Raw genomic sequence first — 23,510 nt, 5'->3', positions numbered from 1 at the left:
ATATATGACATCTAAACACAACGTTGACATAGATATATATTTACATGACTATATGACATATATATAAAATATAATAATATTTAAAAAGAAATTAATAATAGAAATAAAATAAGAATAGAAAATATCATAATGTAGACAGTAGTATACATGCATAAACTATTTTTAGTTTCTGATGTATCTCACAATGTCCTTTGTTAAATTTGATAAATAAAAAGAGCTTCAATCTCTTAATAAAAAAATAAACTATCACACAAATTTACAAGATAAAAAAATAATATGTATGCATATATTATTTTTAAATAAATATGATTTAATTATTTAAATTATCATAAAATATCTTTAAAGTATTCTATTTTAATTAATTTTTTTTTTTTGTTTAAGTTTATATTTGTTCTAGTTTTTGAATTGGCACTGACAGTAAAATATTATATATTATATGTTTAATATAATATTAAGTTTAAGTTTAATTACATTTTATTTAAGTTATAAAATATATGGTTTTATTATTTTTAAATAATTATTATTGTAAAATATTCAAAAATATCATATTTTAATTTGTTTATTTATTTAATTTTATTTAAGTTTAAGTCATGTTTACAATCTACAGTTAAATATAAGAATATTCTGTTAAAGTTAACAAAAAAATCTTATCTACACATTTTTATATTGAAGAGATTATATATTTAAATGCATATTTAATTTATATAACTATTCAGATTTAATATTTCTTGCAGCACTTGTGAGAATATGATTTTTTCTAAAACTTAATTGTCATCTTCAAATTAATTCATGTAAAAGTAGACATGTAGGAATGCTATATTTTTATACATTAGCTATTAAAATCTCATATTTTTAAAAAGATCCCTAAAAAAAAATACACTCCAAGACTCGTAGGCCAACCGTCAGAAATTAGAAGCTCAAGCAAAAGTAAAATTATAAGGTTCTCCCATGCAAATAAATTTGAGGGGAATTCTCCTATAGGAGTTTCATTTTAAGTCCTATTGGTAGGACTCTCAGTATTTACAACGCGTGAACAGTTTTTCAGCACGTTTTTTTATGACCGTGTATATTGTAGCTATTTAGAGCATTCTGCAAATTTTCAGAAAATTCCGAATAGTTTACAGTACCGAAAACTAGGTTCAAACATGTTGTTGCACACATGACTAATTTTTTTTATGCGCATAAAAAACAACATGTTTGAACCTAGTTTTCGGTACTGTAAATTATTCGAAATTTTCTGAAAATTTACAGGATGCTCTAAATAGCTACAATATACACGGTCATAAAAAAAAGTTGCGCCGAAAATTATTCACGAGTCGAGAAACACTAAGAGCCCTACCGATAAAACTTAAAGTGAAGCTCTTATAAAAGAATTGTCCATAAATTTTATATCTTAGTGTTGACTGTGTTTTTAGCCAACGACGTGAGAACGTCAATAACGACAAACCTTCAAGAGAATTTAAACGACACAGACAGTTTAATCAAGAAACGTAAATAACACACAAGATTTTATAGTGGTTCAGCTCCGTTCAGTCGGTAATAGCCTAATCCACTTAGAGATTTTATTACTTTATCTACACTCAAGATCAGATGAACCAGTGTCAACTGAGTTTCTTCAGTGTAAATTTTCATGAATACAAAAAGGGTTCTCTCTCAAGGAAAACGCACTTTCTCTCTCTAGAACTCAGACCAAATCTCAAATTGCCAAAAAGTCATTTTCTGATCCCATTAACCCTCTATTTACAGGCTTGGGATCCTAAACTGATATCCCCATAGGATCGGGGTATTCTATTATTTATATTATATTAAAATTACACAAAATATTCAAAATACAACAGATTCCTCAATTTGAGTGAGGAATGAGAGATTCCCGCGATGCCCAGACCGATTCTTGCTGAAGCCGTTTCTGGGAATTTGACGTAGTCTGGTCCATTTGTTTGATGAACATCTTCTTCTGATCGGACATATGCATGCTGGACACATGCATATGGACCATACCCCTTACTCTCCTCGGACCAAGATCCGACCACACCCTCCTTGGTTCTCCTCGGATCAAGGTTCGAGCCACACTTTCCTTGGCTCTCCTCGGATTAAGGTCCGAGCCACATCTTTTGACCCTCCTCGGACTAAGGTCCGAGCCACATCTTTTGGGTACTCCTCGGACCAAGGTCCGAGCCACACCTTGGCTCTCCTCGGACCAAGGTCCGAGCCACACTTCATGGGGCTTCTCCTCAGATCATGGTCCGACCGGACCACTTGGTGTGCCTTCTCCTCGGACTAGGGTCCGAACACATCACTTGTGCCCCTCCTCGGATCAAGGTCCGAGCCAATCACTTGTGGCCTCTCCTCGGACTAGGGTCCGAGCCAATCACTTGTGGCTTCTCCTCGGACTAGGGTCCAAGCCAATCACTTGGACACTCCTCGGACTAGGGTTCGAGCCAATCACTTGGGGCATTCCTCGGACTAGGGTCCGAACCAATCACTTGGACACTCCTCGGACTAGGGTCCGAGCCAATCACTTGGAATGCCATCCTTGGACCAAGGTCCGACCGGGAACACCTTAGCCCAAGTATTCCTCTCGGGTGCATTTAGCTTGGTTATGACATCTCTCAAGCAGTCCAAACTCTTTACTGATGCATTGGGCTACTGCTAAGCCAGATCACCCAACTAATCCATGCCACATGTCAATTTTATTGCCACATCGTCATTTTCAAATTTTGGGATAACATTTGCCCCCCAAGTTTATTATATGATATTCACATAATAAACTTTTTCTCCACAGTTGACGGCATTATATAAAAAATAATTGTTCATCTTCCCCCATGCAGGAGACTACAACTTATAAGCCACGATTACTGCAAAAAACTGTCCATGATCGTGGGGAGAAAAAATAGCCCCGGAATACCAGGGATCCAAAAATAAACAATAAGCCCCACTTTTTTCCCTTTAAATAACCCCACTTTTACACATTTTTCTTCACACAAGCAAGTCACATTTTTTAAAAACCTCTCTTCTTCTTTCTTCTCTCTTGGCCGAAACTCCAAGGTTTCTCTTCTCTTTGGCCGAATCTTCAAGGACTTCAAGGGAAGCTCTCCATCTCTTCAAGCAATTTCCAAGCAAGTCAAAGGTTCTCCAACCTTGAGTAAGTCTTCTTCTCCATGTCTTTACATTGTGGTTATTTTTCAAAAAAATTCATGAAAACCCATGCCATGGCCGAAACCCATTGATAGCTTTTTTGTTGGGTTTGTTCATGAATCTCATATGAATACTTGTATAATGTGTTGGTTTGTTGGGTTTTGAGGATGTTTGTGCTATGGGTAACCCAACATCACCTTTAATTTCACAGGAATTTCAAGAAAAATAGGTTAATTTGATATGAATCATGATTATGGGTTTTGGGGTTTTTGATAGGATAGAGGGTTTTCAAGAACATGAAAAAACTTTTCCACTTCCATGTTTTGATCCAGTTTTTGTATGTATGGATGAAGAAATGTGTTTATGCTAGGGAATCTAGGGCTTTACTCTTATGGTTTGGGTTTTATGGTTAGAGTTGGGGTATGAAAAATAGGTAAGGTAAGGAAGTGGCCGATCGGCCACTTAAAATTCTGGGAAAACATGTGGTCCGATCGGACCACATTTATACTCCTCGGACGCCCGTGTCCGATCGAACATCATGGGCTGCTTGGTGCTGAGCTCCTCGGAGGTGCATGGCTCGGACTCGCATGGGGCTAGGCTCTTCGCACCCAAGAGGCAACTGCTCAGATGGACATTCCCTCGGACGCGTCTTCTTGGGTGTTTATGCATCCGAGCGGATGCACCAGGCACAGCCCCTCCTCGGATCAAGCATGTGTTCATCTGGGCAACTCAGTTGAAAAATTCTGAGCAAACATGTGGTCCAATCGGACCACATTTATACTCCTCGGACGCCCATGTCCGATCGAACATCATGGGCTGCTTGGTGCTGGGCTCCTCGGAGGTGCACGGCTCGGACTCGCACGGGGCTAGGCTCTTCGGACCCAAGTGGCAGCTGCTCAGATGGACATTCCCTCGGACGCGTCTTCTTGGGTGTTTAGGCATCCGAGTGGATGCACCAGGCACAACCCCTCCTCGGATCAAGCATGTGGTCCGATCGGACCACATTTAAACCCCTCGGCCTTCTTCATCTCCTCAGACGAACCTTGCTCCTCGGACCTAAGTGTCCACTTGGACACACACAGCTCCTCGGCATGCACACATGCACACATGGGTGCTAGCCTCTTCGGATAACCCCAAAATTTTCCATTCATGCTGATTTTAGTGACCTTAGATACTTCAAGTACTTTTTAGGCACCTTTAGGCACTAAGATTATTTTTTCCATGTGTGCTATATTTTTACCACTTAGATAAATTTTTCTAAGTGTAAAAATAAATTTTGTTCTTGTTGAATTTTTTCTGTATGGTTACTCACCTCCTCATTTTTTATTTATTTTTGTAGATGAATCGCTCTGATTATAGGGGAGGTGACAACCATACAGACTCCGACACTTCTATCCCGCAGTCAATCGAGACTCCTCTAAACAGCGGTTCCTCATCACACTCTTCCACCAGTTGCAATCCTGAGGATCGCCTTCGTTGCTTCAAGCGGATCCTTCCCCGCTCAGCCTTGTACCTTCTCCACGAGGAACAGTTTCTTCAACAAGCTTCCCATTCGATGATGAGGGTGAAGAAATGTAACAGACTTCCCCAGGACCAAGATCCACAAGTTGCCCGCAGAGCGGTGCAGAAGGTGGTGGAGCGCAGTCACGCCCGCACTGCAACTCCTTCAGGAGAACCCTCTCAGAAGTTTGCCACCGTGATTCAGAACTTGGCCGTTCAAAAGCCACGGAAGGGGGGAGGAGAAGAACCTTCCTGGTTCATTGCCGAAGCTTCAAAGCTTAATCCCACGTCGTTCCATAAACACATCGAGGCTTTGGGTTTGAGCGGGGCGAACGTGATATGCCCGGGCTCTCACCAGAGAGCCAATAGGCCTGGTGGAGCATACTGCGCCTGGTCTAGGCATCATGTCCACGCCGGAGCGACACTTCCATTACATCCCTACTTCCGATCTATAGCGGACTATTTCAATGTCTCCCCATTCCAGATTGCACCGAATGGGATCCAGGCATTGTCTGCATTATACATTCTCTACTTCCTGCATGGTTAGGACGAGCCTACCCCTCACGAGGTGCATTACTTATTTGACTTCAGGACCAATCCCACCCACAACAACACGGGCTTCTTCCACCTCTACCACAGGCAAAGGGGGACTACATACCTTAGTGGTATCTCTCACAAATCGAACCCCGGGAAGTATTACAAAGAATATTTCCTTACATCGGACATTAAGGCCAACAACTTGGCCTTTACACATGCGGGTCCATTCCAGCGACCTTTGCCTACTGAAGGGATGTTTGATCGAGCAGAGAAGTTGGCTAGCATGAGTCCTGAGGAGAAAGATGTGAAAAAATTGGTCACTATAGACTACCTACAGATGGTGGGCCTGATTCCGTGTGACCAAGATATGGCGGTGGAAAGTACCACCGGGGAGAGCAATATAACTGATCAGTCCAATGCGGGCACGGAGATAGTGACTGACCAGTTTTCTCCTGGACCCTCTCCGCTTTCTCATAGGCCCGGTGACCTTGTCATTAGGGAGCCTCAGCCTCAGCCTCAGCGTAGATCTGCTATTCCCTCTTAGTCTGGGAAAGGAAAGGCCATCCAGATTGAGAGAGAACTCAGCTCATCTTCGGACGACGAGGACGAGTTCATTGACCAGATTCTTAACTCAGGTCTAGTAACCATAGGAATACATTTAATAACTTGTGATTCGAGACTAAAAAAATTGTAGTAGTAATATACTCATCTACATTTTATTATGTTTATATCTCTAACAACTTTGTGTTTTCCTCTATTGCAGATCCAGATATGTTCAGGCAGTGCATTGCTTCTGCTCCAAAGAGGAAAGCTGGCGATGGAAGTGGCTCCACGCCCCCGAGGAAGATTCCGAAGGCAGTGCTGCCCAGCCGAGGGAGACAACCCGAGGGGTCGACTACACTCCCACCATTAACTCCTTCGTCACTTCCTCCATCAGCGAGCCTAACTCCCCCAGGCTCGTCAAGCCCGAGCGAGGCCCTTCAAGCTGTTGATACCAAGCTCAGGGGGTCAGCTGATCAGACCCTCCGCGATGCATCAACGATTCAAAGCTTTGAATCTCTTCCTCGGCTTAGTGTCGATGCTGTCCTAGATAGAGGGATTGCTCAGCTGACACACGTAAGTACTCCACCATAAGATAGATTGTTACTTACGTTAATGCTTTGTAGTGACTTTTTGTTTTTCATGCAGACGCTTATGACCTTTTGTCACGCCCAGCAGCGGTCAGTTGATTACAAGGAGTTGATCAAGGTACTAAATGATCAACTGGTGGAGGCCCAAGCTAAAGTAGAGACTCTAACTGCCTCGGAAAAAGACTCCAAATCCAAGTTGGAGCAGGCAGAGAAGACCGTGGCTGAACGGGATGAGTCTCTTAGGAGATTATCTGATGAGAATCAGCAGCAAGTTCAAACCAACCAGTCCTTGACCGCTCAACTGGAGAAACTGACCCTTGAGAATAAGGAGTTAGCTCGTGAGAATGAGGGACTAATCAGCGAGAATGAAGAGTTGAAACAAGAGAAGGAGTCTGATTTAACTCGCTACGAGGAAGCTAGCTTCGACTGCTTTTATCAGGTCTAGAAACTGAATAAACCTCTCAAGCTCGATTTTTTCACCGAGGAGGTTCAGGCAGAGGAGCTTGCTAGATGTGAAGCAAGGGCTGTTGAGGAAGCTGCCAATCCTCCTGGCCCTACACCAGCCTCCTCTACATTATCATTCCGAGCAAGAGGAGCAGCTGAGGCCGAGGAGGGGGTTGATCAACCCACCAGAGAAGCACGCCAGTGACTTCTCATCCCGCTAGAGCACACCTGCATGACTAGTTGTAGTCTTACTAGTTTTTATCATAGTTTGTTTTATTTTGTATACTTTTGCTCGTGAGAATGAGCAATTTGACACTTGCATTTTACTTTTCTTTTTTTTCTGACTAGCTATAAACTTTTAAGTCTTTATTGTGAATAGTAAAATTCCTATATGCCTTAAATTTCACATGAGTATTTAGTTTTCTAACTTAGAAATTCTAAACATTTCATAAGTCCATACCAAATATACTTCCTCATGCTCTTATTGCTCTAACTTTTTATGAGCATAACTTATATTATTACACGAATATCTATTTCTAACTTAAATTTTTTTAAAATTCTAAGTTATTTAAGCTTTGTCAAACAAGTTAGCTTAATGACCTTTTTAGACTTCCAAATTTACAAGTCAGCCCAAAAATAGATATCTTTGCTCGTGCTCTTATTGCCTGTGTTGAAGTACAAACCAGTATACCTTATGTGCCCCCCAAGTGATTGAGGGTTGAAAAATCCTTGATCACTTGCTACTTGACCGAATTTGTCCGAGCAGTTACTACTCGTGAAACACATAAAATATACAAACATATTTCAGTAGTTGACCACTACAAAACCATTATTTAAACGTTGGTCATTCATCTCATGATACCGACCAGTTGAACACTGTTCGGTATATATTTACACTTAGTTTTTAGAAGACCTGTTTAGTTTAAATCATAATGACAGTTGAACACTGCCAAGCAATAATAATCAACACATATGCAAAATTTGTAGCAAGATTCGACCACGCTGTGCGTGATCTCTTTTATTACTCGTAATAATAAATGAAAAAACGTGTCTAACAACGAGTTCCAAACAAAATAACATTGTTCAAAATAATGTGACTGGGTAGCAAATAACCAGTTCACAAACAAAAAACTTAAATAACAAGTTAAGCACTTGATACAAAGCTACTACTCTGCAAGCAGTATTTATTGATAATATTTCCTCAAGTGCTCGCCATTCCAGTAGTTCCTGATCAGCTCTCCATTTAACCGAGCAAGCTTGTAGGTGCCGGGTGGCAAGACTTGCTCAATTTGATACGGTCCTTCCCAGTTTGGTCCTAGCACACCAGCTGCTGGGTCTCTGACAAACACTTTTCTGAGGACCAAATCTCCGACCTGGAACTTTCGATCTCGCACTTTGGAATTGAAGTAGCGCGCCACTTTTTGCTGATGAGCAGCAACTCTCAGGTTTGCCTCCTCTCTTCTCTCCTCGAGGAAGTCCAAGGATTCTGCTAGCAACTGATGATTCTCCTCTTGGTTGTACATGGTCCTTCTATGCGATGGGGGGTCTATCTCCACAGGTATCATGGTCTCATACCCATATGCCAAAGAAAATAGGGTATGCCCAGTTGCTATCCGAGCAGTAGTCCTGTACGACCAAAGGACTTCTGGTAATTCTTCCGCCCAAGCACCCTTAGCTCGCTCCAGGCGCTTTTTCAGAGTGTCCTTCAATGTCTTGTTTACTGCTTCAACTTGCCCATTTGCTTGTGGATGGGCTACCGAGGAGAAAATTTTTGTGATGCCATGCCGAGTGCAAAAATCGGTAAATATGTCACTATCAAATTGGGTGCCGTTATCAGACACTATCTTCTTAGGCAGACCATAGCGACATATTATGTTCTTAACCACAAAGTCCAATACTTTCTTCGAAGTGATCGTGGCTAATGGTTCGGCCTCAGTCCACTTAGTGAAATAATCTACTGCAACTACAGCAAATTGTACTCCTCCTTTTCCTTTGGGCAACTTCCCGATCAGATCAATCCCCCACACTGCAAAAGGCCATGGACTTTGCATTTGCTTCAAGACATTTGGGGGCACTCTGGGCACTTTAGAAAATCTTTGGCATTTATCACACCTCTTCACATATTCCATAGAGTCCTTGTTCATGGTAGGCCAGAAAAAACCTTGCCTCAAGATCTTTTTAGATAGACTCTGCCCCCCAGCATGATCTCCACAAAACCCTTCATGCACCTCAGCTAATAAATTCTTTGACTGGTCAGGTGTTATACACCTGAGTAGAGGTAAGGAATAACCTCTCCTATACAACACCCCATCCATCATGGTGTACCTAGCAGCTTGCCTCATAATCTTCCTTGCTTCATTACGTTCCACTGGGAGGGTCCCTTGCTCAAGATAAGCAATGATGGGAGTCATCCAGGTGTCGGCTATCGTGATTGGCATGGCCTCTTGTTTATCAATGCTTGGCTCCGCCAAGTATTCTACCGGTACTATATTCAGAGTTTCGACATCTTTTGCACTAGCAAGCTTTGCTAGAGCATCTGCATTAGAGTTCTGCTCTAGTGGTACTAGCTTGATGGTATACTCCTCGAACTGTGCTAGCAGATCTTTGGTCTTGTTTAAGTATGCCACCATGCGTAGGCCCCTTGCCTGGTATTCCCCCAATACTTGGTAGACCACCAATTGGGAATCGCTATTTACTTCCACCGACCGGGCACGTACATCTCTAGCCATTCGCAAGCCTGCTAGGAGGGCCTCATATTCCGCCTCATTGTTAGAAGCATTAAATCTGAATCTCAGTGCACAATGAATTCAGTGCTTCTCTGGTGTGACTAATATAATTCCAGCTCCTGAATGATGCTCATTCAACGACCCATCAACAAAAAGTTGCCAAGTAGGAATCTCTTCTTTCTGTCCAGTTACACTCTCTTGCAGGTCGGGAACATCAGCGATTCCGGTACATTCAGCGATGAAATCTGCCAATGCTTGACCTTTAATAGCAGTCCTCGGCTGGTACTTGATTTCAAATTGGCCTAACTCAACTGCCCATTTAAGTAGCTGACCCGACGACTCTGGCTTTTGTAAGACTTGGCGTAGAGGCTGGTCAGTAAGGACCTTGATGGGGTGTGCTTGGAAGTATGGCCGTAATTTTCGTGATGCAAGTACCAAGCAGTAAGCCAATTTCTCGATCACGGGATACCGGGACTCCGCTCCTATCAATCGCTTGCTAACATAATACACCGGGTGCTGCACTCTATCTTCCTCTCGTACTAAGGCAACACTAACAGCATGCTCCGTGACTGCTAGGTACAGAAATAGGTCTTCTCCATCAACTGGCTTAGAAAGAACAGGAGGTTGGGCCAAATGTTCCTTAATGGCCTGGAAAGCTTGTTCACATTCTGCAGTCCACTCAAACTTCTTGCCTCCTTTAAGCAGGTTAAAAAACGGGATGCATTTGTCCGTTGATTTCGAAACGAACCTGCTTAGAGCTGCAATCCGCCCAGTCAAGCTTTGCACATCCTTTATTCTAGCTGGAGACTTCATGTCAACGAGGGCCTTGATCTTCTCTAGGTTTGCCTCTATTCCTCGGGAGTTCACAATAAACCCAAGAAATTTTCCAGAACCCACTCCAAATGAACACTTGAGGGGGTTTAACTTCATGTTATACTTCCTCAGTATTGCAAAGCACTCCTCTAAGTCTCGCACGTGCCCTTCAGCTTCCTTTGACTTCACCAGCATATCGTCTACGTACACCTCCATGCTCTTGTCGATTAAGTCACGAAACATACCATTCACCAAGTGCTGATAGGTAGCTCCTGCATTCTTCAATCCGAAGGGCATGACCCTATAGCAATATAGCCCTATATCTGTTCAGAAGCTGGTATGCTCTTCATCAGGAGGATGCATGCTGATCTGGTTGTACCCCGAATATGCATCCATGAAGGACAATGTTTCATGACCAGAGGTTGCATCTACCAACTGGTCTATTCTCGGTAAAGGAAAGCAATCCTTCGGGCATGCTTTGTTTAGATCAGTAAAATCTACACAAGTCCTCCACTTTCCATTGGGTTTGGGCACCAACACTGGGTTTGAAACCCAAGCAGGGTAGTATGCCTCTCTGATAAACCCATTCTCCTTCAACCGCTCTACCTCCTCCTTAAGAGCCTTTGCTCGATCCTTGTCAAGCAATCTCCTCTTCTGCTGCACTGCTGGATAGCTTTCATCCACGTTGAGCACGTGGCTGATCACAGTTGGTGAGATACCCACCATATCCTTGTGAGACCCGGCGAAGACATCTTGATTTCTTCGCAAAAATTCTATCAGCTGTGCTCTCACCTCTGCTTTCAACTTTTTCCCAATTTTGACCCCTCTCGTCGGGTCATTCTCATCTATAAGGACCTCCTCTAACTCCTCGGACGGTCCTACATCACTTTCATAATCCTCAAAGCGAGGATCAAAGTCCCTTCCCTCGCTTTGGGCAACGCCCTATTTGGTGACTTCATCACCGGATGGGGTCTTCTGCTCTTCCAAACCAAGAGTGCTCTCCTGGCCAAACTCCTCTAACATCTCTTCATCGGTTACAACTGCAAGACTCTGGTCGACATCCATCTCGTCCACCTCCTCTCTCTCAACGCAAACAATCATGTTGTTCTCCTTGGCCCCTTTCTTCGCCTTAGCTACCGAGGCATTATAGCACTCCCTAGCCTCCCTTTGGTCTCCTTGGACACAGCCTATGCCGGCACTGGTTGGGAATTTCATGGAAAGGTGCCAGATTGAAACTACCGCATGCAAGTTGGTGAGTAGTGGTCGACCAATAACCACATTGTAGGCGGACGGGCAGTCAACAATCAAAAACTCAGTCATTAAGGTTTCATGCTTGGGAGCTTCCCCCGTCGTAACTGGTAACTTGATTGTCCCAGCTGGTGACAATCCTTCTCCAGTAAAACTATAAATGACTTGAGAGCACGGCTTCAAGTCATTGACAAATAGCTTCATTTTCTCGAAGGAGGACTTATAAATAATGTTTACAGAGCTCCCTGTATCGACCAGACATCTCTCACCTTCATATTAGCAATTTGGACTGTCACAACAAGAGGGTCATTGTGAGGATACCTCACGTGTTTAGCATCTTCTTCAGTGAAAGTGAGGGACTCACTTTCATATCTTGGGTTCTTTGGTGGTCGCTCCTCCACCGTCATAACTTCGGAGGTGGATGCCGCGCCCAACTCATGACGAAGGGTGCGAGCATACCTCTCCCTCGCCTTGTTGCTGTCTCCAGCAAGATGTGGTCCTCCACATATAGTATCTAGTGTGAAGTCCACAGGTTCGGGTTGCAAAGGTGGGGACCGTTGCCGCTTGAACCCAGGATTATTGTTGCTCCCCTCTCCTTGGGTCCTCTCTGCTCGGTACTTTTTTAGCTTCCCCGACCGGAGGAAGAACTCTATCTCATCTTTGAGATGATTACACTCATTCGTGTCATGACCATAGTCTCCATGGAAGCGACAGAATTTGTTCATATCTCTTTTACTCATCTCCTTCTTGATTGGTGGGGGTTTCCGGTAAGGGACCTCTTGATGACTAGCCAAATAGATCTCCGCCCGACTCGCCGAAAGGGTGGTGTAGTTGGTGAATCGGGGTTCATACTTCGTTGGCTTGTCGTTTGATCCTGACTTAGCCTTTTTCTCATTGCGGTGGTCAGACCCGTTATTTCTACGTTTTTTACCACCACCTTGATCATTTCTGCCATCTTTGGGGGTATCACCCGATTCACTCGGTTTGTTCAACCCATTCTCTCCCTTCTCAATAGCATCATCCAACTTCATGTACTTGTCCGCCTGGTCTAAAAACTGTTGTAAAGTTGAAATTGGATGTCGATGGATGCTGTCCCACAAAGGACTTCGATAGATAATACCGGAAGAGATTGCCACCATCTTCCCCTCATCTCCAACCGCAGTAGCTCGGTTAGATTCTCTCATGAACCTTTGAATGTAGTTCTTGAGAGACTCATCTTTCCCTTGCCTAATGTCCACCAAGTGATTGGCATAAATAGGAGGGGTTCGGGCAGTACTAAGCTGCCTACAAAAATCCTTCCTAAAACTCTCCCAAGAGGTGATGGAGTCTGGTTTGAATTTCCAGTACCATTCCTGGGCAGTGTCTGACAATGTGGTGGGGAAGACTCTGCAGCGGTAGTCATCACTCACCCCTAGCAGCTCCATCTGATCTTCAAACTTTCCAACGTGTCTTACCGGGTCTGCTGATGGACCCAAAACGGGTATGTTTAAATATTTATACTCGCAAGCGCATGAATCGTATTTATAGAATAGTTTTCGTGTAAGCACGAGGTCGAACCCAAAGGAGTTGTCTAAAATAAAAAAGAAAACTATTTTAAATCAAAAGTAATAAATTCTAACCTAGTTCCAAAGATTGATGAGTTTTAATATTATGAACATAAAATAAAAGATTGAAAAATAAAGCTATTTAAGAGAATGAAAATAAACCAATAATGATTTGACAATAAGTGTTAAAAGAAAAGATTATTAAGATACTAAAATCCACAAAATGTAAGTTTAATAATATTTATTAGTATATTGATTCCCAAGTTTTAGTGATAGTTAAAATAATTTAAACTATCCTTTTCCAAAAAGATTTATAATTTTAAACACAAATTTCTTATAAAAAGATAGGATTTTTCTTCACTTTTCAAAATTATAATTTCAAAGCATTTAGTGTAAATCAATCTAATGAAATAACAAATAAATCAATGAACATTATTTATAAGGCAAAACATAATATTTTTGTTCTAAGCATGGATGTGTACAATTTAATGACACATCTTACACAAAGAATATTATGTTTATGCACTAATGAAGAACAAAGTGTAAATATGTTCTAACAATCTAAAATACAAGATATTTAAGATGAAAGAAATATATGAAGAAGAAAAATCCATAGACTTTGTTGCATTACAAGGGAAATCAACATACAACATAAATATTACCTAGTTACAAGTTGCTTCATCATGATCTTAATAATCTTATGAAAAAGATTAGAAGCACATAACTAGAGTAGAAATTACAAAATAAATGACATACATACTTGCAAAATGCTCTTGAAAAACCCAAATGGAAGAGAGAATGGTAGAGAGAAACTGGGAGAAAAAGATGGTAACCAAAAACATTAAGCACCCCAAAATGGTTTTCAAAACCCTTATTTATAGCCAAAATGAGATTATTAAAATAATCAATTTAAATTAAGTAAATTGATTAAATTAATAATAATATGGTAAATAGGAGTAAATTGTAGGAGTGATGATGATTTTGGGGTAAAAAGTGTATAGAAAATGGGTAAAAAGTGGCATTTTGAGCATAGGGGACAAATGGTACACTTAGGCAAATTTAGGCTCAAAATGTGGCATGTATAGCAGTAACAGGCGGCTGGGAGCTTTGGGGACTTGGGCCGGTTTGGCTGGGCAAAAGGACAGGCCCAAGTTGTCTCGGCTGGGGATGTGCTTGCTGGAGGCATTGGTGCATATGAGGAGATGTGCTGGGTGATGAAGGCTTCGGTGTGGAGGCTGGGCAAGTTTGGTGACAGCTGGCGTGGAGAGTCTTCAGCTGGAGGAGTTGATTTGTGGTGGCAGGTGGCTGAATGGAGTTTCAGGGGGTGCCAGGCGTGGGAAAGGGGAGCTTTCAGCGTGGGCTTGGGCCTTGGGCCAGGCTTGGGCTGGCTGAACATATTTCAACAATGCCAGAATCTCTTTGTTTCTTCCACAAAAATGCCACAAATGAAATAATTCTCCTACAAAATAAATTACAAACTAAATTAAAATTAAATATTTTCATTAATAAAATATACCATATAACTCCCATGAAAACATTAATTAAAATTTAATTTACATAACATTCACTTTTCAATAAAATCAAATTTTTAACATTCAAACTAACAATACTAATTTTAACTAATTCAATTACAACATAACACAATAAAATAACTATAAAAACATATAAAAATCTAGAAAACTACAATAAGACTAATAAATTAAAAATTACATAAAAATTTAATAAGTTAATTAAAAACTCAAGAACTAAGCAACAATTAGCATATAAAATATGGTAAAATAACTCTATTTTGTAGAGTTATCATCTGCCTTTTCTGTATAAACTGGCAGTACCGGTGCTTTGTATTTCTTTGGTGGTTGAGCTGCTCTAATTCGAGCACAAAAAGGGCTGCCACTTCTGTGGTCTACCGGATCAATCGCAGCTGGTTGTTTTGACAAACTCTGGACTGCCGCCGTCAAAGCATCAAGCTGGGCTTGGATGCCTGGGGCCACTGTTGGGGACTCACTTTCGGGACCGCCTGGTCGGGCACCCCTATCCGGCAAACCATCATCGAGTATTTCTACTCGACTGGTAGGACGGATTGGCTCTTGCCCTTCGACCGGGTCGGTCCTCCTTCTACCATCAATGACGTCCCTCAGGTCCTTCTGAGCAGTGTTCTTTCCCAACCGGTCGAACACCGTACTCCGAGTCTTCTCGGAAGGTCTGCTGGGTGGAGCGTGCTCCTTGCCATTGCGCTGGTTGGGATGCCGTGGTGGCTTTCCTGTTTGAGCTGGTTGATCCTCTCCTCCTCGTTGGTTATTATTCTTCTCCTTCGAACGGTTGGTGTGATGACTGTCAGCTTCATCACGCCCATGCCCATCTTTGAAGTGGGAAGTCTCATTGCCACGAGGAGCTCTATTGTGCTCCTGCTCAGAAGGTGTTTTCTTACTGCCTGACTTGTGACTCCCTGACCTGGAAGTCTCTGATCGGTGGCTCCTTGAGGGGGTTTTGGAGTTCCCCCTTTGAGTTGAGGCAGTACGCGACCAGACTCCATCCTCCTCATGACCATCATGACCAGGTGGGTTATTACCACCCCTGCCTGGTCTATCAGTTTTCTTACGACCAGCTTTTGTGGTCCTTGCCTCTGGGGTGGCTGCCACTCCAGGTGCCGCTTGGGCATTGGCTCGGGTCAGTTGCGTAGCTGCCTCCAGAGCGAGTGCAGCTTCGCGATGTCGCCTGTCGGCCTCCTCCTGCTGTCGACGGATCTCCTCACTCCTAGCGTCCATCTCCCGTTTCTGCTGCTCGAAAACGGCATTCTGCCTAGCCATTTCCTCAGTGAATGCCTCCTGCCTGGCGTTGAACTGAGCCATCTCCTCCTGGAATGCGCTCATGGCTTCCTGGAGCTCTTCAACTTCTGGAGCTACGTCCTCGAGCACAACTCTAGGCTCAGTTTCACGATCTTGAACGCTAGGACCCTCTGATCTAGCATGCTCCTTAAAGGTGCTCGTCTTCTTGGAGGCTGCATTAGTGTTCTTAGGCGCCATATTGCTTCAGGGACCGTCTGTTCTTCTCTTCAGGCTCTCAATGAAAGCACCAAAATGTTGACTGTGTTTTTAGCCAACGACGTGAGAACGTCAATAACGACAAACTTTCAAGAGAATTTAAACGACACAGACAGTTTAATCAAGAAACGTAAATAACACACAAGATTTTATAGTGGTTCAGCCCCGTTCAGTCGGTAATAGCCTAATCCACTTAGAGATTTTATTACTTTATCTACACTCAAGATCAGATGAACCAGTGTCAACTGAGTTTCTTCAGTGTAAATTTTCAGGAATACAAAAAGGGTTCTCTCTCAAGGAAAGCGCACTTTCTCTCTCTAGAACTCAGACCAAATCTCAAATTGCCAAAAAGTCCTTTTCTGATCCCATTAACCCTCTATTTATAGGCTTGGGATCCTAAACTGATATCCCCCTAGGATCGAGATATTCTATTATTTATATTATATTAAAATTACACAAAATATTCAAAATACAACAGATTCCTCAATTTGAGTGAGGAATGAGAGATTCCCGCGATGCCCAGACCGATTCTTGCTGAAGCCGTTTCTGGGAATTTGACGTAGTCTGGTCCATTTGTTTGATGAACATCTTCTTCTGATCGGACATATGCATGCTGGACACATGCATATGGACCATACCCCTTACTCTCCTCGGACCAAGATCCGACCACACCCTCCTTGGTTCTCCTCGGATCAAGGTCCGAGCCACACCTTCCTTGGCTCTCCTCAGACTAAGGTCTGAGCCACATCTTTTGGCCCTCCTCGGACTAAGGTCCAAGCCACATCTTTTGGGTACTCCTCGAACCAAGGTCCGAGCCATACCTTGGCTCTCCTCGGACCAAGGTCCGAGCCACACTTCATGGGGCTTCTCCTCGGATCATGGTCCGACCGAACCTCTTGGTGTGCCTTCTCCTCGGACTAGGGTCCGAACACATCACTTGTGCCCCTCCTCGGATCAAGGTCCGAGCCAATCACTTGTGGCCTCTCCTCGGACTAGGGTCCGAGCCAATCACTTGGACACTCCTCGGACTAGGGTCCGAGCCAATCACTTGGGGCATTCCTCGGACTAGGGTCCGAACCAATCACTTGGACACTCCTCGGACTAGGGTCCGAGCCAATCACTTGGAATGCCATCCTTGGACCAAGGTCCGACCGGGAACACCTTAGTCCAAGTATTCCCCTCGGGTGCATTTGGCTTGGTTATGACATCTCTCAAGCAGTCCAAACTCTTTACTGATGCATTGGGCTACTGCTAAGCCAGATCACCCAACTAATCCATACCACATGTCAATTTTATTGCCACATCATCATTTTCAAATTTTGGGATAACACTTAGTACATACAAAAATGATATATTCTTAAATTAATTGGTATTAAAATTGAGGTTGGCCTAACTATAGGCCAAGGCTAGTTATACAAAAATGGTAATTTCTTAAACTAAGTCTAAATTGTGCTATATATCTTTACTTTTTCGGGTTGGGATAACCTAGGCCTATAGTTAGGCCAGCCTCAATTTTAATACAACTTTAAAACTTCATTCATTCTAGCTTATTATTTATATTATTAACTTTTTAGTTGACTTTTACATTATGTTGGTGGATGGAGTGGCGGAGGAATTGGTTGAATCTCTTGTTTTGAAGGGTTCGAACTCATAAATTTCAATTGGAGGAATTCAACAAAAAGATATATAAAATATTATATTTTTATCCTTTAAATAAATAATACATATTTATAATAAAAAATGATAATATAATAATTTTAACAATTAATAATTTCTTCTACCTCATTATATTTTCAATTATAATACCAAACAACATAGATAAAAACTACTATACTCTCTATTGTTTATATTCTTCATTATTCTTAACCTCTCTATCCACCACACTCTTTGTAATTCTATATATTTCTTCTATATAATAAGTGTGTAGGTAACGAAAATTCTTAGTTTTAACGGTTTTTTTTTTTTTTTTATGTTAACTTTAACGGAATATTCTTATATTTAACTGTAATTTGTAAATACTTAAATTTAAATAAAATAAAATAAATAATTAAACAAATTAAAATATGATATTTTTGAGATATTTTACAATAATAATTATTTAAAAATAATAAATAATTAAACAAATTAAAATAAGATATTTTATAATAATAATTATATAAAAATAATAAAATTATATGTTTTATAACTTAAATAAAATTTAATTAAATTGAAACTCACTTATTAGAATAATATCACATTAAACATATGATATAATCTAATGTCAATTAGCAACAAATTACTTTTTTAAAACATATAATATAAAATCTCTTATTATCACTCTCAAATTTAAAAATTAGAACAAACATAAACTTAAACAAAAATAAATAAATTATTTAATTAAAATAAAATATTTATTTGAAATTTATATGACATTAATATAAATTTAATAAAAATAATTTATAAATTCTATGAATAAAACTAAGTAAACGTGCATATTGCACGTTATTTGTATCTAGTATATATAAATGTAGGAAAAAACCGCAGTGTTTTGTTGTCAACACTGGTGTTGTTGACAAAAATTAACTTCAACATGTAGATAATTATAAATCAAAATTTTCATTATGACAGTGAATATTGCATTTATTTAGAATCTCCCACAAAGTTTTAAGAAATTCAAAATATTTTATGATACCGAAAACAAAGTTGAAACAGTCAAATTTTACACGCGTGCCGGTTTGTTTTTTAGTGCACGAGTGCAAAAAAATGTACTTCTCTCTCTCTTGATATATATACTTCTTAACCACATTTTGCATGACTTCCTTCCTTCGTTTCCTCTCCTCTGCTCTGATCTCCCTTGGCCATGGTAGCAATGACGATTATCACATCATTCTTCTTTGTGAATAATGATGCGAAAGTATGTCATGCTTCCTTCGGTGTCTTTGATTCCCTGATGTGCTCCAACATTTCATCTTTGACTGTGGTCCGAATAGCAAACAATACTTTTCCAGCTTTAATCTTCCATTTCTTTAGAGCAGTTGCATGCTCTGGTTGTGTGACCTCGTTGCCTTTAACGATCTCCCACAAGTCTTGACTTTGGAGATATGCCTCCATATGCAACGACCATGTGTTGTAATTTTGACAGTTAAGTTTCTTAATTCCACTGACCACTTGAAAGTCACCCATTGTGGCTTGGCAAAAATTCTATATTTTCCAAGCTAGCTTGATTTTGACAACAAACTTTGCAGTACTAAACTACACACGATCTCTCAAATAAACTTAACAAACGACTCTAAGAAAGCTCTCTCAATAACAATCTCAAAAAATCTTTTCTGATGTGGAAGTTCAGTCAAAGCTGCAACCACAGAGCATACTCAGAATTTCAAAAGATCTCATAACCTTAGCTCTTGATACCAATTGTTAAACACCACAACACGTGAAAACGTAATTACTTTATTATTACAAAAGTAATTTCACCAAGATATGAATACAATATTTTATCACAACACACTCTAAACACTTACACATTTTATTTTGGAGCACTCATTTAATAACTTCTCTCGCATTCCTTTTAGACACACTTATTATATAATACTCACTTAGAAAGACTCTTTTAAATACACTTTGCTACAAACTTACACACACCACCAAAGACCCAAGGTCCCTAATTATACTACTTAATGACAGTAGAAATCTAGTTTATGTATGATTTTGGGCCTAAGCCCAATTTCTAGAAAATGATTCATACAACTACATATATCTAGATTTTTTATTGTGAACAAGTCTTGAGAATTAGACTATTAGTCGGTCGTGACTTTAACATTCCTTCGTTCCTTTCCTCTCCTCTCTCCCTTGGCCATGGTAGCAATGACTCTCTGCGCATTTAGTTCATCACTATTTCACAGTCACAATCTTCTTCTCTCCCGGCCACGGCGGCGGCGGCGAGTTCCAGTTGGCACCAGTAGAGAAGTCCATAGCCATCGACTCCTCTTTCTCTGCAATATATCCCTTCCATCTGCGCCACCCAAAGTTAGTTTTGAATCTATCTATCTATATACTTATACATGTCCCTGCATATATATATATATGTTGAATTGTATATAAACATGTGTTATTATATATTTTAGTGTATATATATTTACTGCTAAATAGTTATATAATTAAAAATTAATATTTATATAATCAAACAAAACAATATGTAACAATATGGTTTTAGAGAAAATTATATTACTTTATTATAGTGTTTTGAAGCTATTTGATATATATGCATATGATCACTAATATGATTTGTAGTATAAGACTAGGCCATGATATTTATTTGGTAAAATTTAGATATATGCATTATTATTAGAGGGGATAGATATTATTATACTATTACATATATATATAACATATAAATAATATAAACTAAATTATATGCAATACTTTGCTCAACCAAAAATACTCTTAGAAGTTATAAAAATATAGAAAAACTTTTGAATTTGTAAAAATAATAATAAAAAAATTTAAAAAATATCCACTAAACATAGAAATTAACACTAGATGCTTACATCCTCACACCACTTTCTAACTAACAAAGTATAACATAATTATTTTTAAATATTGTTTGTACTAAACAATTCATATGATTTTTTTCTTGTGTCAATGTTTTAAATTTTATTGTTATGATGGCTCTATTTCTTATATTTTGTTAGCAAATCAAGACAAACAAAGAAGGGTTTAGTTAAACTTACTAAGAAATATAAAAATGATTTCAAGATGTGATATCAAACACATTTTGCACACATGATCCATGTGAAGTAAAATTAAATTGAAATTATGTAAAGAAGATCATTTATGATCATGGATAGAGAATTGCTAAGGGGCATTACTAGAGCCCAACACGATAAAGAAGTGGCATACAACTATTGGTACAATCTAATATCGGGTTCTACTTATTTGGATTTAATAACTATGATGTATCTCTAACCAATCATAGGATCACACCTCATGTGATATCGAATCCCACTATGTTTTTTCTGTCACCGAATTTATTATCTAATTCCCCACAAAAAAACATTTTTTATCAGTTAATTTATGCTTTTAATCATTCTTACTCCATTTTTATTACTTCATTTCGTCATCATTCTCACTCTGCCAACAATTTTGAACCTCAGCCATGGAAACCAATGGAGGGCTTAGTTCAGTGCTCTGCAAATCATGTTCCTCTGTCTCCCATTAGCTTCTTAGAGCGTTCTTCTAAGGCTTATAAAGACCAAACCTCTCTTATCTATGGCTCTCTCCAATACACTTGGGTCCAAACTTATCAACGTTGTCTCAAGCTAGCTTCTGCTCTCACCCACTTGGGAATTTCCCATGGAGATGTGGTATATATATATATATTTTCTTAATTTTACTTAGATTGTTAAATGAGTAGTAATAGTGGTCTTTTTGTATATTTTTAATTACTTACAAGTCTTTAATTCTTGACCAAACAGGTGGCTACCTTCTCTTACAACTTACCAGAAATATACGAGCTTCACTTTGCAGTCCCAATGGCCGGTGGGATTCTCTGCACGCTCAATGCTCGGCAAGACTCGACTATGGTGTCAACCCTACTGGCACACTCGGAAGCCAAGGTCATCTTTGTGGACCACCAGTTACAAGAAACGGCTCGAAGTGCACTTGATCTTCTATCCCAAAAAGATGTAAAGCCTCCCACTTTGGTTTTACTCACTGATTGTGAAAGCTTCACTTCAAACTCACACTATCATTATGATCATCTGCTAGCCACCGGAAGTGATGACTTTGAAATAAGGCGGCCTAACAGTGAATGGGATCCCATCAGCATGAACTACACCTCAGGCACCACTGCACGCCCCAAAGCTGTCGTTTACAGCCACCGTGGGGCATATCTGAACTCCATAGCCACAGTTTTGCTTCACGGGATGGGGACAAGGTCTGTTTATCTTTGGTCAGTGCCCATGTTTCATTGCAACGGCTGGTGTTTACCATGGGGGGCTGCAGCTCAGGGCGCCACCAACATATGCATACGAAAAGTCTCTCCCAAAGCCATTTTTGATAACATACATTTGCATAAGGTCACACACCTTGGAGCTGCGCCAACTGTCTTGAACATGCTTGTAAGCTCATCAGAAGGCAACCTTCTCCTCCCGCTTCCCCACAAGGTGGAGATCACGACAGGTGGTTCACCGCCACCGCCACCAATTATGGCGAGGATGGAAGAGATGGGGTTTCGAGTGAATCACATTTATGGCCTCACGGAAACTTATGGTCCTGCTACTAATTGTGTATGCAAACCTGAATGGGATGCACTGCAGCCAGAGGAACGGTATGCCTTGAAAGCTCGTCAAGGATTAAACCATCTGGCGATGGAGGAGATGGACGTGAGAGACCCGGTGACCATGGAAAGTGTTAGGGCCGATGGTGCAACGATTGGTGAGGTTATGTTCAGAGGAAACACTGTGATGAGTGGCTACTTTAAAGACTTGAAGGCGACCGAGGAGGCTTTCGAGGGAGGTTGGTTTCGTAGTGGGAATCTTGGTGTGAAACATGAGGATGGTTATATTCAACTTAAGGATCGAAAGAAGGATGTGGTGATATCAGGAGGGGAGAATGTGAGTACAATTGAGGTTGAGACTGTGTTGTATAGCCACGAAGCAGTGCTCGAGGCTGCTGTGGTGGCGCGCCCTGATAAGCATTGGGGGGAGACACCTTGTGCTTTTGTGACACTTAAGGAAGGATTTGATAATGTCAGCACTGACCAAATAATCAAATTTTGTAGGGATCATTTGCCTCATTACATGGCTCCTAAGACGGTAGTGTTTGAAGATTTACCAAAAACTTCAACTGGTAAGATACAAAAGTTTATTTTGAGGGAAAAAGCAAAGGCCATGGGCAGCCTATCTTAAAATACACTCTTGTTTACTTGTATCTCATTCGATATGCATTCTATACGAGAATTACTAAAGGGCATGCCCAACAATACAAGTAGGTGACATATTGTTATTGGTGCAATCTAATATCGGGTCCTACTTATTTGAATTTAATAAATATTATAGAGTATCGCTAACCAATCATGAGGTGACACCTCATGTGGTATTGAGCATCTTAAGGTGTCAAATAGCAATACTCATTCTATATAGTACATTTGGAATAGTGTGTTAATTTATGTGCCCTTGAAAAATATTATTTATAAAATTATTACTGCTATTTAAGAAAGATAATATTTTTTTCACCTTACTTGTATATCATTTATATACATACATACTTAGTTAGGATGAAATATTATTAATGTAATATTGAATTAAATTAATATATATTGATATATACACAAAATAATTTAATTCAAAACAATAAGGCTGGCTAAATAAAATAGGTGCTTTTTTTTAATCAAGATTATTAGGACAATTTATA

At 40.3% G+C, this 23,510-nt stretch overlaps 1 protein-coding gene across 2 annotated transcripts; it reads left to right on the top strand.

Annotated features, from left to right (window-relative positions):
• Positions 1-19,765: 19,765 nt before the first annotated feature.
• LOC133812923 (isovalerate--CoA ligase CCL2-like) lies at positions 19,766-23,116 on the top strand. Of its 2 annotated transcripts, XM_062246763.1 has the most exons (3): positions 19,766-20,123; positions 21,251-21,460; positions 21,572-23,116. In XM_062246763.1, the coding sequence occupies exons 1-3, from the start codon at positions 19,953-19,955 to the stop codon at positions 23,003-23,005; spliced, it is 1,815 nt and encodes a 604-aa protein (XP_062102747.1). In that variant the 5' UTR covers positions 19,766-19,952; the 3' UTR covers positions 23,006-23,116. The 2 variants fall into 2 exon arrangements, with proteins under 2 accessions (XP_062102747.1, XP_062102748.1); XM_062246764.1 differs by lacking the exon at positions 21,251-21,460 and having other exon boundaries at positions 19,767-20,123.
• Positions 23,117-23,510: the final 394 nt, after the last annotated feature.

Source organism: Humulus lupulus, chromosome 1 (assembly GCF_963169125.1).
Source record: "Humulus lupulus chromosome 1, drHumLupu1.1, whole genome shotgun sequence".
NCBI classification, from domain to species: Eukaryota; Viridiplantae; Streptophyta; class Magnoliopsida; order Rosales; family Cannabaceae; genus Humulus; species Humulus lupulus.
Note: the sequence above shows the minus strand (reverse complement) of the source record. Positions and strands in the feature narration are given on the sequence as shown.

What these genes read in the sequence shown, in the direction of transcription:
- LOC133812923 (XM_062246763.1), top strand. Translation starts at nt 19,953, where the DNA reads ATGGTAGCAATGACTCTCTGCGCATTTAGTTCATCACTATTTCACAGT. An exon ending in TTCCATCTGCGCCACCCAAA is followed by an intron (nt 20,124 to 21,250) that starts GTTAGTTTTGAA and finishes TTTGAACCTCAG; the next exon opens with CCATGGAAACCAATGGAGGG. An exon ending in GAATTTCCCATGGAGATGTG is followed by an intron (nt 21,461 to 21,571) that starts GTATATATATAT and finishes TTGACCAAACAG; the next exon opens with GTGGCTACCTTCTCTTACAA.